A 20,354-nucleotide genomic window follows, 5' to 3' on the forward strand; every position below is an offset into this window, starting at 1 on the left:
ACACATTCTCTCTCTCTCTCTCTCTCTCTCTCTCTCTCTCCCTCTCCCTCTCCCTCTCTCTGCCTTACCTCAAAAGTCTAAAGTGGGAGGGGGCTCTTTTCTCTTTTCCATTGCTTGCTTGTTTATTTTACCTGAAGGGGGAAGAGATGAGAGGAGAAGGTTTGAAGGCCACAAACAAACAGGCTGTCAGCTCTGCTCTGCTCTGCTTCTTCGCTGGTTTTGAAGTGACGGGTCCAAGTCAGCTCGGGTTGCCTCCTAATGACAGGCAGAAAGCAAAAGATTTGTTTAGTGTGTGATGTATGATGACTTGCGTGTCAGATATGCATGGGGTGTGAAGGGATGGTTGTCACGGTCTAGTGAACGGTGTGACTAGTGTTCTGTGTGTGTGTGTGTGTGTGTGTGTGTGTGTGTGTGTGTGTGTGTGTGTGTGTGTGTGTGTGTGTGTGTGTGTGTGTGTGTGTGTGTGTGTCTGTGTCTGTGTCTGTGTGTGTGTATGTTGCAGAGGGGTTGCAGAGAACCTGCCTGCACATGTTTAAAGCCAAGAGCCACACTTTGGGATCTGCTCTCTCTCTCTCTCTCTCTCTCTCTCTCTCTCTCTCTCTCTCTCTCTCTCTCTCTCTCTCTCTCTCTCTCTCTCTCTCTCTCTCTCTCTCTCTCTCTCTCTCTCTGTTCTCTTTATCTTTTCCCCTGTTAAATACCCCCACCTCCTCTGTCAGTCTTGGTTTCTCACTTCACTTCTTTCCTTTTTTCTACACTCCCTGATCCCTTCTTCTATTTTTCCTCTCTTCTCTTCTCTTCTCTTCTCTTCTCTCCTCTTCTCTCCTCTTCTCTTCTCTTCTCTTCTCTTCTCTTCTCTTCTCTTCTCTTCTCTTCTCTTCTCTTATCTTATCTTCTCTTCTTCTCTCCTCTCCTCTCCTCTCCTCTCCTCTCCTTTCTTCTCTTCTCTTCTCTTCTCTTCTCTTCTCTCCTGGCTCCTTTCTTCCTTTCCATCAAGGACGACTGGCCCGACCCCCCAAAACAAAGAGGCCTCTGTATACTGTGTGTGTGTGTGTGTGTGTGTGTGTGTGTGTGTGTGTGTGTGTGTGTGTGTGTGTGTGTGTGTGTGTGTGTGTGTGTGTGTGTGTGTGTGTGTGTGTGTGTGTGTGTGTGCGCGTGCGTGTGTGCGTGCATGCGTGCGTGCGTGCATGCTTCTCAAATTACCCCCCTGTCTCTCAAGCCTCCACTTAAGAAACACCTGCACACACAGTGGAGAGAATCATTTGCAAGTGTGTGTGTGTGTGTGTGTGTGTGTGTGTGTGTGTGTGTGTGTGTGTGTGTGTGTGTGTGTGTGTGTGTGTGTGTGTGTGTGTGTGTGTGTGTGTGTGTGTTTTCAAGGCAAATTATTACCTTGTCTAAAACCAAAAGTGTTGTGGTGTCTTAACTCATTGCTAGATACATTAGCTTCTGTACACAGAATGCACATCTATTTAGTGCGTGTGTGCATGTGTGTGCGTCCGCGTGTGCGTGTGCTTGCGCCGGTGTACGTGTATGCATTTGTGCGTGTGTGTGTGTGTGTGTGTGTGTGTGTGTGTGTGTGTGTGTGTGTGTGTGTGTGTGTGTGTGTGTGTGTGTGTGTGTGTGTGTGTGTGTGTGCGCATTACAAGGGAGTGTGTATAGATAGCCTTTCGAGCTCCAGCCCCAGAGAGTGTGATCGCTGCTGTGTGGCCTGGCTTCCTTTGTCTTGGCCCATTGGCCCATTGTTAAGAGGTGGCAGAATGGCTGTTGGAGCCTAAACTACAAGACATCCTCCATTGTCCTCTTCTCTTTGTCTCTTTTCACCAGCCACACCAGACACCAGCCACACCATCTCCCTGCCCCCCTCCCCTTAAACCGCACCACCTACCAATTTATTTCTCTTCCTCTTTTTAGATCCCTCTATCTTTACCCCTTCTCCAGAGGAGAGCAGAGCAGAGGATAGGAGAGCAGAGGAGAGCAGAGCAGAGCAGAGGAGAGCAGAGCAGAGCAGAGGAGAGGAGAGCAGAGGAGAGCAGAGCAGAGGAGAGGAGAGGAGAGCAGAGGAGAGGAGAGCAGAGGAGAGCAGAGCAGAGCAGAGGAGAGCAGAGCAGAGGAGAGGAGAGGAGAGCAGAGGAGAGGAGAGCAGAGGAGAGCAGAGCAGAGCAGAGTAGAGGAGAGCAGAGGAGAGCAGAGCAGAGCAGAGGAGAGCAGAGCAGAGCAGAGCAGAGCAGAGGAGAGCAGAGCAGAGCAGAGGAGAGGAGAGCAGAGGAGAGCAGAGGAGAGCAGAGCAGAGGAGAGCAGAGCAGAGCAGAGGAGAGCAGAGGAGAGGAGAGCAGAGGAGAGCAGAGCAGAGCAGAGGAGAGCAGAGCAGAGCAGAGGAGAGGAGAGCAGAGCAGAGCAGAGGAGAGCAGAGGAGAGCAGAGCAGAGGAGAGCAGAGCAGAGCAGAGGAGAGCAGAGCAGAGCAGAGGAGAGGAGAGCAGAGCAGAGGAGGGATATTGCAGATAAGCAGATGAGCATGTTAGTTTCTTTTATGAAGGAAAACAATTAAGCTCTGAGAAGTGGGGGCTGCCCAACCATCTCTTTTTCTTTCTTTCTTTCTTTCTTTCTTTCTTTCTTTCTTTCTTTCTTTCTTTCTTTCTTTCTTTCTTTCTTTCTTTCTTTCTTTCTTTCTTTCTTTCTTTCTTTCTCTTCCATCTCTCCCTCCTCTTCCATCCCTCATCTCATGCCTCTATCCTTACCCTGCCCTTCGCTTTTCTTCTCTTTTCTTTTCCTTTGCTCTCCTCCTCCTCTCTTCCTCTGGGCTGGTGAGTTAATGAGTACTGAGGAGGGAGGAGAGAGAGAGAGAGAGAGAGAGAGAGAGAGAGAGAGAGAGAGAGAGAGAGAGTCTCTTGTTAAAACATGGCTTCCTTATAAAAGGCTGCCACTACTCTACTTGGGGGCTTATTTGGGGCCTTCAGGCTGGTTGTGGTGACTCAGAATTATTTTTTTGTTCCATTGCCTCTTGTGTTGACTTCTATTTGCATGCTATGACATTTTCAGCCCTTGCATGGCATGGAATTATGCAAAGACAAAAGAGCACTCGATTCAGCTTCACACTTTGTCATGATATGGGACTAGCTTTTGGAGGTGTTTTAGACAAAGTGTGATTGATTCAAAGAGTTTGTGTTTTTTTTAATTAATAAATAAATGAATAAACACCTAGCCACAATACCACCCTTTCCGAGCAGACTAGTCCGTTCATGCAAGTACAGTAATGGCTCTTTTCCACTGCCAGTTTTCTGGTGGGCCTACAGCTCGCCACAGCGCAACTCGGCTGCAACTTTTTGTTTTTGGAATAGGCACGACACAGCTCAATCGTGAAGCAAAAAGTGGCGCATTGTGTCATGCTGTAGGCCCACCAGAAAACAGGCAGTGGAAAAGAGGCATAAGTGCATGCCAAGGTGGCATGTCCAAATATATACTCTGGAGACTTACCTGTAGGCTTAATTTGGGCTGCTGTGGTAAGGTGAGGTGAGGTGAGGTGAGGTGTGCTGTGGTGAGGTGAGGTGTGCTGTGCTGTGCTGTGCTGTGCTGTGCTGTGCTGTGCTGTGTTGTGCTGTGCTGTGTGGTGTGGTGTGGTGGTGTGGAGGTTTAGCAGACCACCATACACTCCAGCAGCGCCACCCAACACACCCAACAGCACCACCCCACCCACCCAGTCAACAACACACCCAACCCACCCAGCCAACAACACACCCAACCCACCCAGCCTTACATAACATGCACCATGGCCACGCCAGCTAGCAAGACTCTACCACCCTCCCTCACTCACTCACTCCCTCTCCACCTTCCTCTCTCTCACTCTCTTTCCCTCTCTCTCTCCCTCCTCCTCCTCTGTCTCTCTCCCTCTCTCTCTATCTCTTCCTCCCTTTCTCTCCCCCCCTCCTCTCTCTCTCTTCCCCCTCCCCCCCTCTCTCTCTCTCTCCCTCCCCCTCTTCCTCCTCTCCTCTCTCCCTCCCCCTCCTCTCTCCTCCCTCCTCCTCCTCCTCCTCCTCATCCTCCTCTCTTCCTCCACTGTAGCTCAAGGCTAGATTTATAACAGGAACTGACACTTCCCACTGCTGCTGCTGATGCCTGTGTGTGATGAACACACACACACACACACACACACACACACACACACACACACACACACACACACACACACACACACACACACACACACACACACACACACACACACAAATATACACACATGCGAAAACACACACACACACACACACACACACACACACACACACACACACACACACACACACACACACATACAACTCAACACACACATGGACAAACTGAACACACTCTGAAACGCATACACACACACACTAGCGTATAGCCTCCACACCTGGTGCCCCTATAGGTGCCAATGATGTGAGTGAGGTAATGCAAGGCTGGCTGCCGGTAACTGATGACTTTAGAGTCCCACTCAGTAGAGCGCAGCGCTCTGTAGCAGATGCAAATAGCACAAACACACACGCACACACACACACACACACACACACACACATACACACACACACACACACACACACACACACACACACACACACACACACACACACACACACACACACACACGCACACACACGCACACACACACACCATACACACACACAGGGGACACAGGGACACACACACACACACGGAGCGTTCTGTAGCAGATTCAAGTATGTAGATTTAGATGAGATGTGGCTGTGCTGTCCACAGCTGTGATTGAATGTGTGTGTGTCTCTGTGTGTGTGCGTGCGTGCGCGTGCGTGTGCATGTCCTGTGTGTGTGTGTCCCGTGTGTGTGTCCCGTGTATGTGTGCGCGTGCGTGGGTGCGTGCGTGCTTGCATGTGCGCGTGTGTGTGTGTTTGCATGTCTCGTGTCTCTTGGCTGTGCTGTGACCACCTGCTGGTGTTCTCTACTACTGGACGCCTCATTGGCTGCATGATATCTACTGCACTCAACTCAGGGCTGCAAACACACATGGGCTGTGAGTGTGTGTGTGTGTGTGTGTGTGTGCGTGTGTGTGTGCGTGTGTGTGTGTGTGTGTGTGTGTGTGTGTGTGTGTGTGTGTGTGTGTGTGTGTGTGTGTGTGTGCGTGTGTGTGTGCGTGTGTATTTCCTAGTGTGTTAAGGGTAGTGTTTGTATTGTGTGTGCGTGCATGGATGGGTGCGTGCCTGCTTGTGTGCGTGCCTGCTTGTATGCGTGCGCGTCTGTGTGTGTCTTTGTGCATGCGTGTGTGCCGTGTGTGTGTGTATGCCTGTGTGTGTGTGTGTCTGTGCGAATGTGCGTGTGTGTGTGTGTGTGATCAGATCCTGAAGCGTCAGGCTGCCACATGGTCACAAGCTCCAACATTGTGTATTGTGCGTATGTGTGGGTGTCTGCGTGTCAGAGAGAGAGAGGGGTGTGTGTGCGTGTGTGTTCAAGGGATGTGTGTTGTGTTAGCTTGTGTGACAGTATCTGATCTGACAGCCAAATGTTGCCACAGTTTACCCCCTACAGTGACTCCTCCTTACCACCCCTCATCCCTCTGCCCCCTCCTATCAAAACCACCTCAAACACAGCCAAGGCAAAAAAACAAAGGAGCAAAGCACAGCAGATGAAGAAACAAACATTGAAACATAAAAATGAAAGAATATAAAAAACGAAAGAAACGTCCAGTCCAGCCTTCTTTTCCCCCAGACAGCGCTAGTCATGCACAAAGCAGCTCAGTGTGCTTCAGACAGAGGACAATTATTCGTCCACAATTGATAGCAGCCAATGATAATCCAAGATAATTGAATAAAATGAGCCAACGATCATTTTCAGAGGAGACTGGACGGACAAAACTGTCAGTGGCGAGGAGAGAAGCAACAGTGTGTTGCCCTTCAGAGATGCAGGAGTTGGGGCTGGAGGTCGTTTCAATCTTGGCTCTGCCCTGCCCCCTGGCGGCCAAGCTTGGTCATAACTGTGGTTGCTGTAAAATACAATCGAGTAGAATAGAGTAGAGGAGAGTACTTTTATTAATTCTGGGGAAAATTCCAAGGTGTCTGACAGCTTACAGAAATACACATATACAAAACATACACAAAGACACAATACACATTATTGCACCTGAATTTCCCCCTGAGGATTGATAAAGTTACTCTGCTCTACTCTACTCTACTCTACATTGCAGTAAACATATAGCACACACTTGAGATCAATATCAAGAAGTGCTGACAGTTACAACAACATATCATTGTCCAATAACTCCCCCTGGAGGACAATGAATGCCCAGATACTGTGACTTTATTCAGGCATTCAGCTCATTTTCAGTGTTCTGGGCGGTCTGATCTTTATGTGTAGAGTAAAGTCAGAATTTCTTTATTTCAAAACAAAATTGTGTGTTTGTGGCAGCAGTTTAATGTGATGCTTGTTTTGTTAATGACATTGAGTGTATGTTTTGGATTGGACAGTTATTAAGTTATGAGGACGTTGTTTCCATATGTGTTTCCTCTCCTGTACCCCCATAAAGGGCTTTAACATGTTCTATGACTCTGTGGTCTCCCCATGGGTGGACAATGCAGAGCTGCGGCATTACGTGTTAACATTGTTTCCCTATGTGTTCTCTCTATCTTCTCCTCATAGGAGTTTAACATGGTTTCCCCATTCTCTCTCTCTCTCTCTCTCTCTCTCTCTCTCTCTCTCTCTCTCCCTATTTCTCTCATAGGTGGACAATGCCAAGCTGCTGCATTACGTGTAACATTTGTTCTCTCTATGTGTCTCCCCATAGGTTGACAATGCTAAGGTTCTTCACTACGTGTTGACATTAACATGTGTTTTCTCTCTATGTGCCTCTCCATAGGTTGACAATGCTAAGATGACATTAACATGTGTTCTCTCTCTATGTGTCTCCCCATAGGTTGACAATGCTAAGGTTCTTCACTACGTGTTGACATTAACATGTGTTTTCTCTCTATGTGCCTCTCCATAGGTTGACAATGCTAAGATGACATTAACATGTGTTCTCTCTCTATTTGTCTCCCAATAGGTTGACAATGCTAAAGTGCTTCACTACATGTTAACATGTGTCTTCTCTCTCTATGTGTTTCCCCATAGGTTGACAATGCCAAGGTTCTTCACTACGTGTTGACATTAACATGTGTTTTCTCTCTATGTGCCTCCCCATAGGTTGACAATGCTAAGGTTCTTCACTACGTGTTGACATTAACATGTGTTTTCTCTCTATGTGCCTCTCCATAGGTTGACAATGCTAAGATGACATTAACATGTGTTCTCTCTCTATTTGTCTCCCAATAGGTTGACAATGCTAAAGTGCTTCACTACATGTTAACATGTGTCTTCTCTCTCTATTTGTCTCCCAATAGGTTGACAATGCCAAGGTTCTTCACATGTGTTCTCTCTCTATTTGTCTCCCAATAGGTTGACAATGCTAAAGTGCTTCACTACATGTTAACATGTGTCTTCTCTCTCTATGTGTTTCCCCATAGGTTGACAATGCCAAGGTTCTTCACTACGTGGGTGCAGGAGTTGCCTTCCCCACCAGTATGCTGTTCATCACTCTGCAGTCTGCGCTGACGTACCGTCTGGCCAAGACGCAGGGGGAGTACACCGTGGGCCACATACGCCTCCTCATGAGCCTCATGGCACTCATCGCACTCGTGCTCAGTATCCTTCTCACTCTCAAAATAATAATAATAATAGTAATGACAATAATAATAATAATAATAATAATAATAATAATAATAATAATAATAATAATAATGTAATAATAGTAATCATATATAATAAATAGCTATTGCAGCACCTTTCATGGAACATAAGGTCGCTTTACAAAAGAAGATGGGGATTGGGGAAAGGTGGCTCAACGCACTAAGACTGTAATTTCAAAGTGAGAGGTCGGCACACTTAAAATCCTTTTCATGTTCTTTTGTTATTTCATGGCTGGATAACGTTTCGACTGCACAGTCTTCTTCATGATGAAGACTGATGTCAAAACGTTATCCAGCCATGAAATAATAAAAGAAAACGAAAAGGATTTTAACACGACCTCTCACTTTGAAATTACAGTCAGCCTTTGTCCTGCACCTTTTCCTGGGATGTGCACAATCTTCACCTTCAACTCAATGCGCTAAGACGCCACACCATTATGCCGCCGACTCGTGTTCGATTCCGTTCCAGGGTCCTTTGCTGATAATTTCTCATCAAGTCGTTTCCTGTCACACTCTCTCAATGTCCTGTCCTAAATAAAGCCATGAAAGAACTTTAAAAATGACTTTAGAAAGGGGTGCTGTGGAGCAACACGCTATGGCCGTCTTGATTTCTAGTTAAGTTTTCTGTTTGGCCAGCAGGGGGAGATAGTGTGCTGCTGCTTCATTCATAGCGGTATATGGATCAGTAGAGGTAGAAGTAAACCTGCACACAGTTCTTGATCGGTATCATAAGATCAAGAAACAAAAACATCACAAATGATTCAACTACCTCCAAATGTGTACTCAATGTCAACTCAATGCAAAATGACATTGTGCACTATAATGTAATCACAAATCATTCAAACATAAAATAAAATACTTTAATTGGTAATTTCTGATAGTAACTGAGATTACGAATACCCCATGATGTTGTGCAATTACAATTTTGACATGAATGTGCCTAAGAACAGCATGTCCCCTGCATGTCTGGATCAGTCCAATCAGCCCTGCATGTATCTACACTCAACATGTCTCCTGTTAACCCATTGATGCATAAAACACCTGCAACATTAAAAACATGATATATTTAAAAGTAAGTAAGAAGTATTTAAAAGCTAGCACCATCATCTTGCAACATGTTCAAAATATATATCAAATTTCATGACCATGAGCCTAAAGCTGTGTCATGCAGCTCCTGGCGCTAGGGTTAATGTTGCGCTACACAGCATGCGTCATCAGTGTGTTAAGTCTATCTGTCCAGGAGTAGGTTAAAGCTCACACATCGAAACGACTAACCTGTGAGCAGGACAACCAAATAACCAGATAAAAAAAGGCCTGCTTCAACCAGAAATGTTCTGCTTTATTTTTATTTTTTTTCCTGACGCTTTGGGTGACAATGTAAGTAAGTGGGAGCAGAAACATCAGGTCAATGCGGACTTGTTTCTTCTCATCAAGTCTTATCAGTCCAATCAGTGCGGTTGTGGTCTTTAACTCCTCCGTCCACCAGGTGGCGTGTTCTTCGTGCAGGAGAGCTACGCGCTGCAGCACGCCTCGGCCATCTTCGAGTGGGTCTTCTGCTGCATCATCATGCTCTTCTACGGCACGTTCGCCTTCGAGTTCGCCGGCGTCTCCAGCAGCACCCTGATGGTGTTGGCGCAGGGGGGCAGCCTGGGGCCCGGGGGGCGCGCTCACAAGATGGAGGGGCTGCCCGTCGGGGTCGGCATGGGGATGGCGATGGGGATGGGGATGGGGGTGCCACACCCCAACGCCCACCAACCGGACACCATGTCCGTGCTGTAGCCTATAGGGCATCCTGGGGTCTATACTAAGAAGCTGGTTCAAGTGGAAATCAGGTGAAGTTAAGAGGTAAATCACCTAATAGAAGGTGAAGTTAAGAGGTAAATCACCTAATAGAAGGTGAAGTTAAGAGGTAAATCACCTAATAGAAGGTGAAGTTAAGAGGTAAATCACCTAATAGAAGAGCCTGGAGTCTTAACCTGGTTTACTCCTGAACCAGCTTCTTAATATGCCCCTCTGTTGGAGACGCGAGGGTTGGGGGTTGGGGGTGCTGGGGCTGGCCCCTTGACCAATCACAGTGAGGCTAGAAGAGGCGGCAATTTCTCCCAGCCAATGGGGGAGTTGGGAGAGGGCGTGGGGGAAGAGTGAGGGTGTGTGATGGTGACAAGTTCTCTCAAACTCTCCCTTTCAAAGACTCTCGCCAAAGAACTGACAAAATTGACTTTTTTGCACACCCGGCTAAGAGACCAAAGACTCTTAAACGTTTCCCGGTTTTTACATTTTTATAGTTTTTTTGTTTGTTTGTTTGTTTTTTTGCTATTCCTATTTTGTTGTTTGTTTTGTGCCTTTTGGTACACTCTTGGTGTCTCAGCAGAGCAGTGGAACTGATGAGTGTTCCTGAATTACAGAGGTCAAAGGTCAGGACTCCCGGGGTCACAGGGTCCTAGCCTCCCATGGGGGGGTTGGGAGCACGCAGGGCCACTGACAGCTTTCTCTGGGCCCAGGACAAAGTCATCTGAAAGGGCCCCCTACCCAATACATACAATGTGAAGGGGACACAATTCTGGGCCCCCTATCTCCCTGGGCCCGGGAGAACATACCCCTTTGTCCCCTCTGTCGGTAGGCCTGGGTGCACATCTGAGTGCCCACTATGCTGTTGGAAGGGAAACTTAGTCAAACATACCACACACACACACACACACACACACACACACACACACACACACACACACACACACACACACACACACACACACACACACACACGTCTGTACAGTATGTAGACATACAGTACATGCAGACACACACACACACACACACACACACACACACACACACACACACACACACACACACACATCAGTGCACACACAGTCTCTCTCTCTCTCTCTCTCTCTCTCTCTCTCTCTCTCTCTCTCTCTCTCTCTCTCTCTCTCTCTCTCTCTCTCTCTCTCTCTCTCTCTCTGACACACGCGCACACACACACACACACACACACACACACACACAAACCAAAACCAACCAAAGCCCACCGCAGCCTGTTCGCTAGTTTTGCATCTACACACACAAATTCACACACTGCGTTCTGTATGCAAACTTACTCCGATTGCCAGTCATGTAGGCACTATGGCACACACGCACACACACACACAGACAAATGAAGGCATAGTTCTACTACCAACCTTTCAACAAAAACCCTTCATGTAGCTTACAGTGCCAGTGTCTACCAGGTCAGCCTCAGGCCCCCATTGATCCCATGATACAGACCTCTGACTTTCTTTTTGTAATCTCTCTTTCACATATCTACATCACGAGTCCTCAGCGCTAGATCTGTGGACTCCACCAGAGGTCTCCAAAACACAATTCAGAAAGAAAAGGAAAAACATGTCAGGCTACGTTTTCCTTCCAACACAAGTGACTTTATTTACTCAGTAACTGGTCTACTTGTCTTGGGTTAGTCATTACAATCCACATATTCAGAGCTGGTTGGTTCAAATATGTTATGTTTTCATTTCTTTGTTTTTTGTTTTTGTTTTTTGTTGTTGTTTTTTTTAACTTTCTGAACTGGGGATTGGCACCTGTTGACCCCCGCCCTACCCCTCTGGATTGTGCGTCCCCTTTTGATGACATCACACCTCTCCTCTCTGCCGGAAGAGGAAGCTGGACTGCCACAGTGCCTTACATGATTCCTCATGATCCTCTGGACCAAACCCACAGGTGCCATAGGAGAGAACACTAGATAAAGAGGACAAGACTGCTGCTCACAGATATACAATACCGGACCAGTATTGTACTGTACTGTACCTGTCCTGCCCTGTGCTGATGTATTACACTCACTCATTCACGAAGAGACTGTAAAGCTTATATCAGGCTTGTACGAAATTCCGAATGGGAAGAATTTCAATTCAAAGTAATGCCATAATACGAACACTAGGTGGAGGTGTTCTATGTACTTTCAATGGGTGGTGTAGATTAAATTCAAAGAAATTCAAGGTAATGGCACCACCTAGTGTTCGTATTATGGCATTATTTTGAATTGAAATTCTTTCCATTCGAAATTTCGTACAAGCCTGGCTTATATCCGTGTCTGTATCTGTATTTACCACAGAGGTATACCTGTACTCACTTTGGAAGATGAGTAGAGTACATTTGTGTCAAACAGTGTGAGAAACTTAACAGCACCGTGCCTCGTCCAACCACTTTTCATCGGTGATCAACCTCATTCTCTAAAGAAGGCACAAGCTGTCAATGACACTGCTGATGCTGAGGTGGCTTTTTTTTCTTTTCTTTTTTTCTTTTTTTTTTTTTTTACTTTTACCAGCCTGTCGACATTTCCAGATGGTGGATGTCTGAAGGAAAACATTTGAGGAGACCTGAGTCTGTTTTTCATATGCGACACAATGCATTTTGCAGTGTTGATTCAACCTTTAGGGAGTTGGGATTTAACACTCGGCCCGGGACACTAAAGAATATACATGTACATGTACTGTGTGTTATGTGGCATCTGCTCGTGTTAATGTCTGTTGGCTTGTCTCTGTGTAGCATCAGTATCAGTGCCTTACAGCACCTGGCTGTGGAGTATTTATTATTGACACTACATGTACTGTATTTTCAGATGTCACCAATCGCTGTTGTGTGCCAAGGGTTCATCCATATGTTCCCCGGGTCCTATGTTCCCCGGGTCCTATGCTCCCCACTACCGGGGAACTTAGAACCCTTTTTTGAAAAAAGGGTTCTAAGTTCCCCGCTGCTTCCAAGTAAACTGCTGCTGCATGGTGAGCGCGGGTTGGGTTAGGGTTAGGGTTAGGCTGCCACTGTGCAAGAAATATGCATGCACAAGCATCCTGGGCCTTATCCCCTTGTCAGATACAATGCGGGGAACATGGGACCATTTTTTAGAAAAAGGGTCTTAAGTTCCCTGATCCCATACAAAGACCGGGGAACATAGGAGAACATAGGTACGCTCCCTGTGCCAACCACCACGTAACAGCAATATCAGCTGGACCTGCCAAACAAAACCACAAGCCAAGCATCTAAATGTATGGTGACTTGTTGTCATAGGATGATGTATGGACTCAGTCTCCAAGCTCAGAGTAAATGTAAAGGGTCAGTCTACGCTACCAGGATTACACTGTGCCAGCTTGTTTCTACACTATACCAGCAGAATATAAGAAGAGTAGAGAAGTAGTTTGTTGTTTTTCCTCTTTCATCCAAAACAAACAGCACACCTGCCCCCCCTTATGGCCAGTTTCATTATGGCAAAGACCCACCCAGCACCAAACTGATTGGCTGTCAGCCATTCGTTATAATATTTATTTTGTTCTGTGCAGCAGGCTGCGCAGTTTCCCCACTTCCCAGTCAGTCGTATGCTCTTTAAGAAGAGTCTCATCAAGAAGTAGCAACACAGCCCTCCTCGTCTATGTACACCGTGGCTATGATATCACTTTTAGAAAGTGACCTTTTCAAAAACAGAAAAAAATCTCTCAGTAAAAACTCAGTAAAGAGGACGTCATTAGAAGAATCATGTCATGTTCTGACCCCATGGCTCTCAGTTAAGACATAAAATAGCTACATTAATCTTTGCCAGTAATAAATCGATCAGACTTTGTGTCTCCAATCATAGCTGGATTGGCCACAAGGCACACAGGGCATTTTCCCGGTGGACTATTGATGATTTTGGCCTGGCCCTCCTATCAATTGTATCAGTCATCTTGCTACTACAACAGGCCTCTTTGAGATATATTACTAAAGCATTTTGGCTGTTAGGGTCAAAGTAGTTCATATTTGATGACTACAATGTTGTCACCAGGCTTCACATTGTCTCTCTCAATGCCTGCTGGACCAGTCTGGACTGAAAATGCCCGGCCTGGTTTTTTCATCGCAGGCCAGCCCTGTCTCCAGTCTCCTGTCTCCAGTCCAGACATTAGTGTCGTCCTCCCCAATAGGCCCTCCATTAGCCAGACCCTGACCTGCTCACTGAGCAGCATGTGGCCCAGATCTGGCATGGGGCTGGCTCACATCTGGCCCAGGTCTGGCATGGGGCTGTGTCAGATTTGTCATGGCGTTATCTCTGTGTTTACCTCTGGGGCCATTAGTAGCGTCCCGCTATTGTCCAGTGCCACACAGTAAACATCTGTCTGCTTGAATGTCGGCCTGCCACTCTGCTTGTCTGTCTGTCTGCCTGTCTGTCTTTCTGATATCAACATCCCAATTCAGTGGAGTAAAATCATGATTGTTTTATCCAGTGCTCGCCAGTTACTAATTTTCTATTCTCAGGAAAGGATATCACCAGCTGTTAATTAACCCATTAAAGTAAAAAAAAAACACATTCATGACATCTCAATATAATATATATTTTGCTATAAAAGAATCTTTATGTAACAGAGATAGGTTGATGGAAGTGGAGTTTTTTTTTTAAGTTGTCTCAGCTAATGTGCTGTGTCCTTAAGTTGCTGTTAAAACAGGCGGATGTTGATTTGAAATGTGGAGAGGAGCGTTACACATTCCCAGGTGGTATCTAATAGAGCTGTGTAAACATTATATTATGGGATGCTGATGTTATATTTCTTTGATCACCAAAGCTATCTGTTCTTTTCAGTGACTTATCAATAAATTTGGTGCTCCATGTTTGATTAGCATCTGTCGCTCGTCTGGAAGGACAGTCAGTGTCAAACGCCTTTGGTATCTATCTGCAGGGACAGGTTATGACTTCATGGGCCCCTGGGTCAGACTACAAGGAAGGCCCCCTCTGCATGAGTCCCTGGGCCAGACAACAAGGAAGCCCCCCCCTGCATGATTGGCAAGGTTCCTAACGATTTGGGTGTTTAGCAAAGATGTTCGAGAGCGTTGCTGTTGGGGGTTCGGGGGTTTGTCCTTGAGAAAATGCGAGAATACATTTAAAAGTGCAATTTAAACACAATACGAAAACATAAATATATGAATAATTAAGAGTTTTTTTGTAGCAGCGAGGCTTGGGGGCTTGGGCCCCTGGCTCTTGAGGCCCCTGGGCCTTGACCCGGTAGGCCGGACAGTTCTCCATCCTTGTTTATCTGATTGGCTCAATAGTGTTGTTGCACCCCTGTCTCAACCTGCTTCAAGCATTCCTCCACAGAGAGCAATTGATTGACACCAGGTTTTCTAATCAGTGACAGACATGTATGGTCCTTTCGCAATGCAACGTCTCCACTGACCTTTTGTCACACGGTAACACCTAGTGCACTCAAGCCACAGGAAAACATATCACCCATGGAAAAACAGGCCTGTGTTCTGTTGAGATGGACTGCTTTGTTGAGATGAGCTACCAAAAGACTGCCATAACCCAAACATAACAACCCATTCCCCTAGGGGGAGTTATACTGTAGAGGAGTGGTTCTTAACCTGGGGTGCGCTAGAGATTGCTTGCAAACATTATAATTAGGTCAAATTAAAACATGTTTTAGGCATTGATCAATGTCTCAAGAAAAATCATTGTAATGAATCACTTAAATCAATTTTTAGTGCATATATAGGCTACACATGTAGAAGTTTGCAATTGGGGGTGCACGGCTTGTCTTGAGCAACAGGTTAAGAACCACAGACTGCTGTAGAGCTCAGCTCGACCAGTAGCTCATATCGTCACGACACCAGTTCAACCGTGCTCACCTCTCTCCTGCAAAACACTAACTCTTTTTTCCTTTGAAATGCACCGTGGTTAAATGGTTTCCGATAAAACAGTGGGGGTGGTTTTTTTTGTTTTTCATTTGTGTTTGTTTTTGATCTGTGTCTGGCAGGTTTGGTCACTGAGGGGTCAATGTCCACCCTTGAGAACACTGTGTAACATTTTGACTGGGATGCGACCTGCAATGCATCTGGGTTAAGTCAACATGTAATGGCAAACCATCTTGTGCCTTTTTGTGTGTGTCTGATTATATTTGATCTCAAAACCAAACCAAAGAGACACCTGAGGAGAGCAGAGCTTTTTGATTTACAACTGGTCTTTCAATGTACTGTATGTATATTTGCCTTAATTCTGTTCAAAAGATAATAAAATGATGTCCGCATTAGCACCAGTACATTGTGTTTTCTTGTTCTTATAAATGCCTGTATTGTTCATCTCCACTGTGAACTGCACTTGGTGACTGTATGAGGACTGTATTTAGGAAACAGCTGATGGGGGGGGAGGGCATTAGTCTGTCGTTTTTTTCATAGTACGGGGTCCATTGACAGGCTTATGGTGAGATTAAGGGGGCGTTGGTAGGGCTATGATGAGGTCAAGGGGTTCCCAGGTGAAAAACCCATATACTTAAAGTGTACTTTTTTTGACCGTACTTAGTACAAAGTGTACTATTTTCGGCGATTTAAAGTGCGCTTCATTGCACTATTAGTGCGCTGAAGCACTACTAAAGCAGTACTTCAGCACACTTGCAGCACACTGAGGATGCTAAATTGGCACCACTTTTGGAAAACTTTAAGTGCACTACAAGCATACTTTTGAAAGTATGCTCCAAACACGCTTTTCATGCATTCGTATGGCATTAATAGTGTGCTTGAGTACACTTCTATAACATTTTATTGTTACTAGAAATACAATAAAAGTATATTAACTTCATGCTTCTTTGGACTACATTGGAACATTTTAAGTCTGTAAAAAGTATATCATATTAAGTATTGTAAATATATAACAGGTATGCTTGAAGTATATTCACAGTACACTCCCAAGTACAACGAATAATATAAATCTAATACTACAATCCATGCTGGTCCTCAGAACTTGTACATTACACACAGTCACATGTCACAGTATTGATACAGTATGCATGCCTGACATTTACAATCATTGCATTGTTACAGAGATTTCAGATACACATTTCACTTTATTTCGTGCTTGTTCTGCCTTCCTGCAGTTGATCATTTGAATTGATCACTAATGGTGACTCTTTATTCTTTGTTTGAACAACTAGTTCCAACTTACCTCTCACCATGATATCATGGGAAGTGTGAGGCTATATATACCAGAACATATACGTGACCATCATAATGACGGTGGGAACATGGCCATTTTTTGTGTACCACTTTAAAATTGTAAAACTCCTACAATAAACGCAGAATATAACAATAAGTAATATTTTCATGCAAACCAAAGATATTCCTTAGAGGTAAATGGCTTTCTGTTTGAGAAATGTAGCTCAAAGAAGTGCATTGCATGATGGTACATGCATAATGGTGCATGATGGGTAAATAAACTTTGTGTAAGCACACTCATAGCCTTTCTACCTATAGCCGTCCCACATGCTATTCGCCCCATTATACAAAATTTGGCCGCAGTTCAATGGATTTGCATTAGGGGCGCTGTTCAGACAGAGCAGATTGGGGTTCCCCTATTGGGCTGGGGCTAATGGCCCACAATAGCCTTGGTCTCATTAGCCGCGCTTCAGCGGCCCGGGGCCGCCCAGGGCTCAGGAGAGTGGCCGGCTCGGAGCTGCCGGCCCCGGGCCATTTTTTGCCTCATAGCCGACCCCAGGCACATTCAGGTACACGCCTTGTTTGTGAAACGTCAGTCGGGCACAGCCCACTTTCGCCCCAAATCACAGAAGGACAACAACAGAACAACGACAAAGAAGGAGATTAAAATGGAGCAAACTCTGCTGGAGCAGGTCGCCGTTTGGCTCGTAGCCTACGGACAAAGACGACAAGAACTGCAAGGAAAATGGCTTGCCTTTCAAGAACAGTTTTATTACATGGCAAAGTTGTCGATTCAGAAGCTGTATGGGACGCAGCGCATGTTAAGAAGACAAAGACGCATGAAAATACGAGCAGCTCGACAACTGAGAGAGTGAACAGAAGGAGACGTGCGAACATGCCCAGTTATTCCCCCCAATAGCGCACAGAAGCATGAGCCCCGGACATAGCGAGACATGAATGTGCAGGTAATTGAATAAGTTACCATGTGAAAGGAGACCAAATCCCGGAGACATAGCACCTTCATCAGTTGCTATAGAAAATTATGAGCCCCGGACATAGCGACACACACCTCGTTGCGGCGTGCCACCTGTCTATTCATGGTGAATGTGCAGGTAATTGAATAAGTTTACCATGTGAAAAAGAGACCAAATCCCGGAGACATAGCATCTTCATCAGCTGCTATAGAAAAATGATGAGCCAGGGGAATAGCGACTATTTATTAAAGTAGCCACGGAAGTAGCGTAGCCTACAAGTCGTTCAATCTGCATAACATCGGTGTGTGTTCCTGCAGGGAATTCTAAGTGTGCGCACTATGGCACATGTCTGCAAAACGTATGCCTATGGTTTAGTATGTCTGCAAAACATGAGACACTAGGGCAGCAGAGTGAGGATGATTTTAAATAGGCCTAAGTCAAAAACAGCTGTGCTCTACTGTGTAATAATGTGGCTGCATGGGGGACTTATCGCTAAATTCTGGGCAAATTATTAGTTTGGGGTGTTTGGGCTTTCTTATGGCATAATTTCATAAGATGCAACTTTGGCACTTCTGTTTGTGTTTTTAAAGTTATTTAGCCAACATAACTTTTTTGTTGTTATCAGGGCATCATGGGCACCACTACACTTAAACTTGGGATGTCATAGCTAAGTCATGTCGGCTTTTTGTCTGCTTTTAGCCGCCAACTCTTGTGCCATTATCGTGATTTGGCATGCTTTCCACTGGACACCAATAAAAAGTGTCTCACAAATACTCACACATGACATTTATGTCGGCTTATTTAGCTTTTGCGCTATTATCGCCGAAGGTCTGGTAGGCTATATCGCACGTGGGCTATATCGCCCGGGGTTGACCCCGCCTCCGAGCCTCGGCGGTGCTTGCTGGCCCATCGAATTCGACGGGCCAGGGAAAGCGGCCCTTAGCCCCACAACCTGGCCCGGCGGCCATCTTTAGCACCTAGCCCCCTTTTGATGAGATCACCGTCAGCCCCCTTTTGTCCGGGCCAGCCCGGGGCTGGCCCTGCAGTGAGACTAAGGCTATTAAGTCCTCCCTAGCAGCTGAAACCTGAACATATTACGGTCGTCTATGACTGCAAATTAAAAATTAAAATTAAAAACACAGTAACCTAGGAGTTATATCCGTCTAGTTTCTTAGGGACCGTTCGTTATTTATTTTTGGGGTCACCGGAAGAAAATAGGGGAGGGTCGTGTCAGTTTTTTCATTGCTGCGGGGAAGGTCATCAAAGTTTTTTAAGCTCGCTAGGGGAGGGTCATCCAAAAATGTTTGGCCCATTTATTACAAAAAGCATTTCAAAGTAGCCTTGTTTGTTGTATGTTTCAATGTAACATAGCCTCAGAAACGGCCCTTTCGCTAAGCAGCGTTGGTCAATCAACGTCAAAAATAAGGCAGGATAAGGCTATTTCTTAATTCTCCCTAGGGGAGGGTCATGCATTTTTTGACGGCGTCGCGGGGAGGGTCATCAAAGTTTTGAATCTCGCTAGGGGAGGGTCATGCAAAATTTGACGATCAAAGGTGGTCATCTTCCGACGACCCCGAAAATAAATAACGAACAGTCCCTTACAGCTTCGACATTTGTGAGTCAGTCTTCACTAGCTTCTAGCTAAGGAAATGACGACATCCAATTGGTGAATGGGGAACTAAACCGGATGCTAACGTCGGCGAGACGTAGCCTAGCCACAAGCTAACTGACAAACGTGAGGCCAACAACTCAGCCGATCGTGATGTACGCCACAAATAGACCAATCGACCTCATATTTAGACACTACAATGTTGATTTCTGCCTTCGATTTTCATCAGTTAAGAAATCTAGCGTCGGATTAACACATTTTTAAGGTAGTAAAGCGAGTTGCCGCCATGTTTGTTTTCCAGAATCACCCGGGTAGAGAGCTCACGTGCAGCATTGTGGGTAATTGAGTTTCACGTTATTCATGCACAAAATGCGTGTTTTTTTTAAAAATGCAATGAGTTTAAAAAATCAAACCAAATGCCATTTGGAAGGGCAATTTACACTTCCTTTAGGAAAAATAAAATGAAAACCGGTGACCTTCCATATCCGACACATCAGTTGCGTCTATTGTGGAGCTTCATAGGACCCCCATTCATTCTGACGGCTCTCCTCTGCTTGAACATCGCCGCCCCGTGGACAGTACCACCCGGAAGAAGCTGCCAATTTGGCCTCTCCTCTATAAATCCTCTCTGGCACACTTTGAATATATTTGGGTAAAGTACAATCATGGTGCACTTAGAAAAAGTGTACTTGCAATATGTTAAAGCGATTTACTTTAAAGCGCACTATAGAAAATCACACTTAGAAGACATTTGGGTGAAGTGTAATCATATTGCACTTTAAAAAAGTACAATTGCAATATGTTATTAAAAAATACACTTTTAGTAAGTTCACTATTAGAACACTATTAGTATATTCCTCTAAATACACTTTTGCCAAACATCTTCGAAGTACACTTGAAGTATGGTTCGCTAAGTGTACTTTCTTTGAGAGCAACTTAATTACATCTAATTTTAAGTACACTTTAAATAAGCATATTGTAAACATACTTTTTCTTAGCACAAAAAGCACGAGTGCACTTTTAACATGCTAAGTACACTTCAGTCATGCTTTTATTGTACTAAATTGAACCACTTTTTCACCTGGGTTGTTAGTTCAAAAAGGTTGAGAAACACTGCT

The 20,354-nt window shown here is 45.4% G+C and overlaps 1 protein-coding gene across 1 annotated transcript in view; it reads left to right on the top strand.

Moving 5' to 3' along the window:
• zgc:154058 (Transmembrane protein 150A-like) overlaps nt 1–9,738 on the top strand; it is an 82,411-nt gene extending 72,673 nt beyond the window's left edge. Inside the window, exons 7-9 of the mRNA XM_063192174.1 lie at nt 6,777–6,791; nt 7,510–7,672; nt 9,203–9,738. Of these exons, the coding sequence (XP_063048244.1) occupies nt 6,777–6,791; nt 7,510–7,672; nt 9,203–9,495 (471 nt within the window). The 3' untranslated portion in view covers nt 9,496–9,738. The remainder of the gene's footprint in view (nt 1–6,776; nt 6,792–7,509; nt 7,673–9,202) is intronic.
• Nucleotides 9,739–20,354: the final 10,616 nt, after the last annotated feature.

This window comes from Engraulis encrasicolus, chromosome 24 (assembly GCF_034702125.1).
Source record: "Engraulis encrasicolus isolate BLACKSEA-1 chromosome 24, IST_EnEncr_1.0, whole genome shotgun sequence".
NCBI lineage: Eukaryota > Metazoa > Chordata > Actinopteri > Clupeiformes > Engraulidae > Engraulis > Engraulis encrasicolus.